At 34.1% G+C, this 9,945-nt stretch overlaps 1 protein-coding gene across 1 annotated transcript in view; it reads right to left on the bottom strand.

The window, feature by feature from the left end:
- The window catches only part of LOC113197860 (complement C5-like), a 30,967-nt gene extending 27,231 nt beyond the window's left edge, over positions 1-3,736 (bottom strand). Inside the window, exons 1-4 of the mRNA XM_026410381.2 lie at positions 3,643-3,736; positions 2,877-3,069; positions 1,525-1,687; positions 264-334 (exon numbers count right to left, since the gene is read on the bottom strand). Coding sequence (XP_026266166.2) covers positions 264-334; positions 1,525-1,687; positions 2,877-3,069; positions 3,643-3,707 — 492 coding nt within the window. The 5' untranslated portion in view covers positions 3,708-3,736. The remainder of the gene's footprint in view (positions 1-263; positions 335-1,524; positions 1,688-2,876; positions 3,070-3,642) is intronic.
- Between the last annotated feature and the right edge of the window lie 6,209 nt (positions 3,737-9,945).

A 9,945-nucleotide genomic window follows, 5' to 3' on the forward strand; every position in this document is an offset into this window, starting at 1 on the left:
TATAGACGGGGACACCAAAAAAGTATTCTTTAATGGAAACATAAAAGCATATTTCAACCAAAAATTTTAAATTATCAATGAATATGAGAAAATTATAGAATTTCCAGATTCTAGCCACAGTAGCTGCTGAGTAAATTCTTACTGCCATTTAATATTGAATAAATTAATGCTATTTACCATGAGTTTTGTAAGAATGAAGATTCTGTATCCATATCATAGAAATCCCAGGGTTAAATTTTGTTTTAAATTAATGTTATACTTACTATAAAAGTCAAGATAACTTCTTTTTGAGATGGTTTTAGGTTTTCATCCAATGAATAAACTCTAACTTTTACTGTAAGAAAAAATGTCATAGTTAGAAACTTCATTCAACTCTAAATGATCTGACAATATCATTGACACTCTCCACAAGGTCCATGGAATTTAAAATAAAAATTGGAAAGCCCAAAGCATAAAATCCAAGCTTCAAAGAAAAGATGAATAAGATGAATTAAGATGAATCCTAACTTTATCACAAAGTTGAAAAAATATCCTTTTCACAAAAAAGTACTGAATGAATTATTTAAATATTTCTCATTATGCATTTAAAATGTAAATTGACATAGTAAGAACTATTTTTACCCAACTTTGCATTCTTTTAAATTGGAGACTGAACCAAGGTGCAATTTACCACTGAGCTATATCCCCAGACCTTTCTTTATTGATTTTTAAATTTTGATATAGGTTCTCACTAAGTTGCACAGGGGAATCTCAAACATGGGATCCTCCTACCTCAGCTTCTTGAGTAACTAGGATCACAGGTGTGTGCCACTGTGTCTAGCACTCAACTTATGTATTTTTAAACCACTGCTAGATAAGAAAGACTGCAGCTCACTGCTATCTGAAATTTTTAGAGGAAAAAACTGAAGCAGTAAATTCTGTCAACAGAATGCGTCAATAGAGCATTTTGTCTAACTTGCAAGATGTAAGTGAAAATCTCAGTTTCTCAAGGTTTTACTACTTATTTTTATACCTTAAATACATGAGCATCCTCTGCCTTAGTGTCCAGGAGACTGTTCAAAGCCTGTCTCAGATCATGTGTGCTGGCGGGACTCTTGTCCTCTTGCTAAAATGATTTCCATCATATTTCACCTAATTGGCATCATCACCATCTCTATTCTATGTCCTATTTTATAGAATTCTTGAACTTAGAAGTCAGTTATAATAAATGGAAAATGCAAATCTTCATACCTGCTATGTGCAAAAGAAATGTCAGGCTCTTAAAAAATTTGTTTTGGAAGAAGCTGGGCATCATTCTAAAAAATGCCTTTCTTAATTCTGCTCTAAAAAATATGCTAATGTTTGTTTGTTCTTTGTATTTATAATTTGCAATTTAATCTTCAGTGTATCAACTCTTTACTTTTGTGTATGATATAAATTATGATATTTACCTCTTTTCCCCCTAAATATAAGCCAGTTGTTCTCAAACATTCATCAGATCATCCCACTCTTCCCCCATGGATTAAAATTCCCTCTCTGTTATACCTTGCTCATTGGAATAGTAAACAGATCTGTCTGTTTGAATGAAAAGAAACCCAGTGTCATATCGCAGTGGAATTTTTGATGCTTTTGAAAAACAGGCAGATACAACTTCTAAATATACATTTGAAACTGCGTTTGGCCCTCCAGATAAATCTTCTGGTTTTATCTGTTTAAAAAAATAGGTAATGGAAGAATATTATATAAACATCCTAAAAAGCATAAAAGGAAACTAGGTATCTATGCTAGTAATTTGAATCATTGTTTATATGTTACAAAAAAAATTTTGTAAAATAAAATGGTACATTTATTCTTCTACCAAAACACTTTCATACATTAGTTTCTTATAAAATTTAGTTGGAAACATTTATTTTAAAACATTGCTCTAAATTAATGTCTATTAAAAACTACAATCACTGAAAAAATTCAATTTTTAATAGATGAAATATTCAAAAGTCATTAGGAAAATATCAAAAATTCAAAAGCTTATCTGAAATGGAGGCAGAGAAGAATGGAGGATTCACATGTCAGGTAGACAGTGGACTAAAATACTTATCACGTGGCAGTGGAAATGAAGAAAGTATTCTTTATACTTATAATTATATTTGTACTTCAGCTGAAAATCTGAATCTTTTTCTTATTTTTTGTGTCTCCTGGTCATTTCATAATTGGTATGCAACCCTCTTCAAATATATCACATTTGCTTAGTATATTTTATGATAATAAACACTTCTCTAATTTTCCTTAAACACTGTACACAAATTTCTTTGAAAGACAATTTGTTTGGACCATATCCAATGAGGAAATATAAACAGTCTATCATAGATACATATTTTAAGAAAAAAATTACTGTTTCAATAAACATGGAATTAAAATGTTTTAGTTGATATTTTTGGAAAACAAATGCTCAAAATGATCTCCATTTATTTCTCTAAAATTTTAAAAACAGGACCAAACCTCGTGTATGTGTGTGTGTGTGTGTGTGTGTGGTGTATTATATTCTTTTAACGTAACATAAAGCTTAAATATCTAAATTATCTCTTCCTAGCATTTATCTTATAAATTTTGAAACAGCTATATATGTTGATTATTTAGTTTTACTCCTGTTACCAAATATTTTCATCTTAATATCCTTTATTCAGTTTTACATTTCCTTACATTGACCCCAAATTAGAAATACTCTCCACTTAACATGACCCATTACTTATAAAAACATTGGTTATGACATATTCACATCAACAGAGCATGCCATGTCACATTTTGTACCCACACATATAAAATGGAACAATGTACCATCTCTTTGTTATATTTTATAAATGAACATTTTACATAAAAGAAAGCATGAGATGAATACCTACAATTAAGTTTGCAGAGTTTTGGAATTTATTTTCTGGAGACAAATTTACTTGGCCAAAAGAATATGTAAAACTTTTATCAGGATAACTTTTAATAGCAATGGTCACATCAAATGATTCTCTGTATCCATAAACCTGAATTACTACATTTTCAGAGGCTCCAACATAGAATGCTTTAGGTGCTGAGATGATATATCTGTTGAAATAATAAAATTATGCAGTCAATCTGTTGATAAAAGATCATTTTTAATGCATTTCACTTAGGAGAATCCATATAAATTGTCAATGTTCCTTAAATTTAGCAATATATTTTTTATTTCTCAAAATGTCTTTAGCTATGGTAAAGCCAGGATAGCTTCCATAAAGCATCCTAAGAATGAGATTTCAGGAAGACAGGCAAAAGCTATTTTGATTAGTTACATTCAGGAGAAGGTTTAAGGTTCCCTGAAAGAAGTGCAAATAAAGATCACAGTTCTATCTTTTGAAGAATCCATTTAAAAAAAAATACCAGTCAGGAAGTTACTCTTTGGGCGGGACAGAGGTAACAGCCTGAGCAAAAGATAAAGTATGAGAATACAAGTCATGCACAGCTCACAAACTACTTATGTTAAAACACGGAGTAGCAGCGTTGGACACCACAGGAGAGAAGAAATTCACCTGGAGCTCTCAGAAAGTCGAAAGTTAATCTCATATAGCACTGATTGAATTTTGCCCTCTGTAAAAATACAACCAAGATACATTTCAAATGAAAATGGCATTCTTCACTTACATTTGCTTCTGTCCCCAGCTTCTCCCCAAGCAGAAAAAAATACAGAGCATGCTTAAAATATCCATGCCTGGGGGAGCAGTAGGTTATTGACACAATCTCTCTTGAAATAACACTCCTTCTATGAACTCTGCTGGAAGAATTTGGTTAAATTGGCCCTCAGGTTAATTATTAATGTCAAATAGTGGAATCACTGAGAGGGAAATCTCCAAATTTAAATGACAACCTTTTAATGTCCCCAGGTAATTCTGGAATTCAGAGGAGAAACTCAATTTTGATACAGTATAAAATGGTAAAATACTCAAATGCTTATCTCTAGGAAAATGTTTCAAAGCTGGACACAGACACAAACCATCTGGGGGCTGGTCTGGTGGTGTGCATTTTCTGGGTGTAGTAGAGGCCATTGACCCCCTGACTAGATCTCCCTTTCTGGGCTATTATACCCACCTTTCAGGTGCGAAGTTTTGGCTACCAAAGTTTCCTTACTCTGAACTTCTCCAAGTAATTCAGCTCTGTCATGGATGATAGCTTGCCCAGAAACGTCTTAGAAGGTTCTGCTTCTAGGGAAACACTCTAAATTTAGGGAACATGGTGTAAGATGGTCATCCTGGACTCCATGCAGAATGTCTCATGGCTGGAGATGTTTGTGAGGCTTCTCTGAAATGATTCCTGATTGAACTAGGTTCCAAGAGGCCTGTAAGATCCTCTGTAGAACAGATATGATGTCCCAAAGCAATCTTCCAAATGCTGAGATGTTCCCAGGAACTGCTGGGGTGGGTCTAGGTTAGGCTGATGTGTTTTGTCACTGCTTCATCACTTGTACCTTTATCCTCCCACCAGACTATAAGCTCTATGAGAACCAGGGGCAAGGTCTAACACATACAATGGGGACATCCTCCAAAACTTATGGCAGTGCCATAAAAGACACTTGGGTCCTTGTCCAATTGTAGTATAATGAATGAATGATAAATAGGTCAGAGTGATGTTGAAAGTTAGGCTGAAGGTCAATTTTATATTGCCTTGAATTTCATGCTAAGAAATTTGGACTTCATTCTGTATATAATGGAAAATTTTGGCCTTCCTGCTCAGATCCTAAAGATGTCATCTTCTAGGATCTACTTATGTTTTTAATTCATCAAAAGGATAGACAGCTAGTATATGCTATGCAAAGTAATAATGAAATTATTCTTCAAGATAAAATGCAAACAAGATGAATAAAAACCTGGGATGTCAAACATTCATTCATAACAGTAACTTTTTAAGTGATCTATCATGATAGCAGTAGATATTGATGTTGGGTTAATCAAGAGTCTCACAACTACAAAGCTAGACTAATGGGATTGTGTGAGTAGTGAATAAACATCCTCATGCAAGTGATGTTGTGTATATTTATGCATATCTTCTGAACTAGGCTGATATTTAAACCACTCTTTGAGTTTTGAACCAAATCAAACAGGTTAATTCAGACACAGACACAGTGATAAGAAAATCACTACTCAATGATGCACTGAACAAGATGATATAATGTAAAAAGACCTATAGATCAATTGGTACAACAGATAAATCTAGCCTTAATCCACTCCGGGACATTTCCAGATAAACATTGAAAGAAAATACTCTTATTTCTGATGAAAATGATTGCAGCTAGGCTTTAAATTTTGGCTAACTGAAACCATTTGAAAGGAAAAAAAACAAAACTTCATTTCAAAGGCATAGTTCATATTGGATCAGCACTTCTTATACAAATCTAAAAATTTTGGCCACTGAAAGACAATTTTTGTTTCTTGCTTTGTACTCTTTCCCAGGCATGGACTCACATTGTCAACAAGAGAGAGCAAACACAGTGACAAAGATTTGCAGCCAAAAAATTCTGGTCAAATTTCACACTATGATTAGTAATTGTTTAACATAGGCCACAATTATAGAACATTCTCAAATATCATAACTTTCAGAGTTGTTTCTCCCAACCTGGTCACAAATGGGAGGCAAAAAGAAATAATGGTAAGAATGTCTTAACATTTCTCAATCACAGCATGATTGACATTTTGTATGGAATGATTCCTTCTTATGGACAGCTACCCTGTGAATTGAAGGCTGCCTAGAAGCAAGCCTGTCCTCTCCCCATTAGAAGTCATTAGAACTTCTGAGTCATGACAACAAAATGTCCCTGACTTTAGCAAATATTCCCAGCTTGGGGCAGTCCCTGGGTGAAAATCACTGAGTTGCTGTGTGCTTGGCTTAGAATTTAAAGGCAGATGGGAAAGTACTTACCTGTGTTCCTATGGAAGATGCAGAACTCAGCAGGCTCCTCATAATGCTATTTGACTATTTTAAGTAATTATGGAAAAATGTTAACCCTTCCATTTCCTTCCAGAGGAGGAATCATCACTATAAATACCATTTCTCTACTGATGACTTCCAAATTTATATCTCCAGTAGGAACCTCTCCCCTCAAAGTTGTAGTGCCCCAGGACTCAGGACACAGACCCCTGTTCTGTATAAATTCACTCATTAAGCAATTGTATCCAATTGCATCCCTTGGGATACAATATATACATGCTAACACCCCTTCATTTAATCTCCTGAATCTCCCTCCCGAACAACTGACTGTATATCTAACTGCCTTACTAAATAGCTACACTTTTGTATCTAATTACCACATTAAACTCAGTCTATGCAAAACTGAATCAACCAAGATCTTCCCTCTCCAACATGGAAAACAGAGTGTTACTAGATATATGAGGAGGCCTCCAACGTGGAAGACCAGGAACAAAATATTAAGTAATAAAAACAAACTTGGAGAAAATAGAGACTGTGATAACGAAAAGGAAGATGATTCCAACCTCACAAAAACAAAACAAAAATCTTCTTCATTATTTTACTCATAAAGATAGGGGAAGATAAAAAAAGATAAGGGAATATATTGCATCCATGAAGCAAGGACTGCTATCATAAAAAAGAAACAGTGAGATAACAAAACGTGTTCTTGGATATTAAAAACTTGACAGCATAAATTTTGAATTTGGAAGATTAAGTGGAATAACTCTTTAAAAAAAAAAGCAAAAAATACAAACAATTGATTTGAAAAAAAAAAAAAGGGACCCAGAATAGCCAACACAATCTGCAACAAAAAGAGCAACATTGCAGGCATAGCCATACTGGACCTTAAATTAAGCTACAGAACTACAGTAACAAAAACAGCATGGTACTGGCACCAAAACAGGCATGAAGACCAATGGGGTAGAATAGAAGACACAGAGATAAACTCACATAGATAAAGTCATCTGATACTAGATAAACTTGCCAAAAACATACATTGAAGAAAAGATAGCAATTTTAATAAATGTTGCTGGGAAAACAGGATATCCAGATGTAGAAGAATGAAACTTGACCCCTATCTCTAACCTGCACAAAAGTTGACTCAAAGTGGAGCAAAGACCCAGGAATTAGACCAGAACTCTGCAACTGATAGAAGAAAATGTAAGCCCAATACTCCAATATATTGGCACAGGCATGGACTTCCTAAACAAGACTCCTAAAGTGCAAGCAATAAAACCAAAAATTAATAAGTAGGATGGCATCAAATTAAAAAACTCTGCACAGCAAGGGAAAAAATTGAGAGTATGAGGAGACAGTTTATAGAATGGGAAAATATTTTTTCCACCTGCTCCTCAGATAGGGCATTAATTTCCTGGATATATAAAGGACACAAAAAAACTTAACAAGAAAAAAACAAATAACCCAGTTAATAAATGGGCAAAAGAACTAAACAGACACTTCTAAAAAGAAGAAATACAAATTACCAAAAAAACATATGAAAAATGTTCAACATCACTAACAATCAGGGAAATGCATATCAGTACCACATTGAGATTTCATTTCATTCCAGTCCCGAGATATACAAAGAACTCAAAAGGCTTAACATCAGGAAAACAAATAATCCAGTTAATAAATGGGCAAAGGAACTGAACAAACACTTCACAGAAGAAGAAATATGAATGAGCAAAAAATATGAAAAAATGTTCAACATCTCTAGCAATTAGAAAAATGCAAATTAAAACTGCACTGAGATTCCACCTCACTCCAGTCAGAATGGCAATTATGAAAACTACAAGTAACCATAAATGTTGGCAAGGATGTGGGAAGAAAGGTACTCTCATACATTGTTGGTGGGACTGCAAATTGGTGCAACCACTCTGGAAAGCAGTATGGAGATTCCTTGGAAAACTTGGAATGGAGCCATCATTTGACCCAGTTATCCCACTGCTCAGTCTATACCCAAAGGAATTAAAAAATAGCATACTACAGTGATGTACCAAGTAAATGTTTGTAACAGCTCAATTCAAAATAGCCAAGCTATGAAACCAATCTGGGTGTCCCTCAACAGATGAATAGATAAAGAAATGTGGTATACATATACAACAGAATATTATTCAGCCATAAAGAAGAATGAAATAATGGTATTTTCTGGTAAATTGGTGGAAGTGGAGTATATCATGCTAAGTGAAATAAGCCAATCCCAAAAAACCAAAGGCTAAATGTTTTCTCTGATTTGTGAATGCTAACCCAAACATATTTTCTCTGATTTGTGGATGTTATCCCTCTGGGGAGAAGAATAATAGAAATCCATTGGATTAGACAAAAGGCAATGAAAAGAAGGGAAAGGAGAGAGGAATTGGAAAGATAGTAGAATTAATCAGACATAACTTTCCCAGCTTTGTATTTGAATATATGACCAGGGTAACTCTGTATTATGTATAACTACAAGAGTGGGATCCTAAACAGAATAAGTTATACTCTATATATGTATAATTTGCCAAAATGGTTTGGATGTGATGTATCCCCCAAAAACTCACATGTGAGACAATGAAAGAAGGTTCAGAGGAGAAATAATTGGGTTGTGAGAATCTTAACCCAGTCAGTGAATTAATCCCCTGATAGGGATTAACTGAGTGGTAACTGAAGTGATAGGGTATGGCTGGAGGAGGTGGGAATTGGGTGCATGGTTTTGGGCTATATATTTGTATCTGGCAAGTGGAGATCTCTCTGCTTTCTGATCATCATGTGAGCTGCTATCCTCTGCTACACTCTTCCACCATGTTGTTTAGCCTCACCTTGAGCCCAGGGGAATGGAGTCTGATGTCTATGGATTGAGACCTCTGAAACTGTGAGTCCCTAAATAAACTTTTCCTCTTCTAAAATTGTTCTGGTCAGACCTTTTAGTCACAGCAGTAAAAAAGCTGGCTAAAACAAGATTCTACTGTCATGTATAAGTAAATAGAACAAATAATTTTTTTTTAAATGCCAATTATCCAGAATATATATATATATAATATAAAAATAATATAAGTGTTGGCGAGGATGTGGAAGACAAAGTACACTTATACATTGTTGATGGGACTGATAATTAGTACAACCACTCTAGAATGCAGTATGGAGATTCCTCAAAGTATTAGGAATGGAACCATCATATGATCCAGCTGTCCTACTCTTCACCATATATCCAAAAGATCTAAAATCAGCATACTATAGGAATGCAAAAAATCTAAAATCAGTATACTATTGGGATGTAACCACATCAATGTTTATATCAGCACAATTCATAATAGCTAAACTAGGTGCCCATCAGTAGAAGAATGGATAAAGAAAATGTGGTATATATACACAATGGGTATTGCTCAGGTATAAAGAAGAATAACATTAAGGCATTTGACTAGAGATCTATAATAAGGTATTTTGGAAATTTCACAAAATGTGAAAATCAAACAACATGCTCCTGAATGGGTCAAAAAAAGAAAAAAAAGGTTGGGGGGGGCGTTTAAAATATCTTGAGGCAATTAAAAGAAAATACAACATAATGAAACTTATGGGGTGCTGCAAATGTAGTTCTGAGAGGGAAGTTCAAAATAATGAGTGCATGCCTTAATAAAGAAGAAAGATCAAAGAAATAGGCTAATATTATGCCTCAAAGTTGCAGAAAAAGAAAAACAAACTATGCCCCAAATTATCAGAATTAAGGAAGTAATAAAGATCAAACAGAAATAAATCAAATAGAGAATAGAATAACCATGGAGTGAAATTGATAAAAGTGTTATTTAAAAAAAATTATTGGTGCATAATAATTATATACAATAGTGGGATTCATTGTGACATATTCATACAGGCACATAACACAACTTTATCAATTTCATTCCCCACTACTTCTCTTGTCCCTCTTCTGCTCCCTTCCCATGACCCCCTCCCTCTACTTTCTGTTTTCATAAGATCTCTTTTTTATCTCTTTACCATCTACACCAAAGAGAAAAC

Source organism: Urocitellus parryii, chromosome 4 (assembly GCF_045843805.1).
Source record: "Urocitellus parryii isolate mUroPar1 chromosome 4, mUroPar1.hap1, whole genome shotgun sequence".
In the NCBI taxonomy this organism is placed as follows: domain Eukaryota; kingdom Metazoa; phylum Chordata; class Mammalia; order Rodentia; family Sciuridae; genus Urocitellus; species Urocitellus parryii.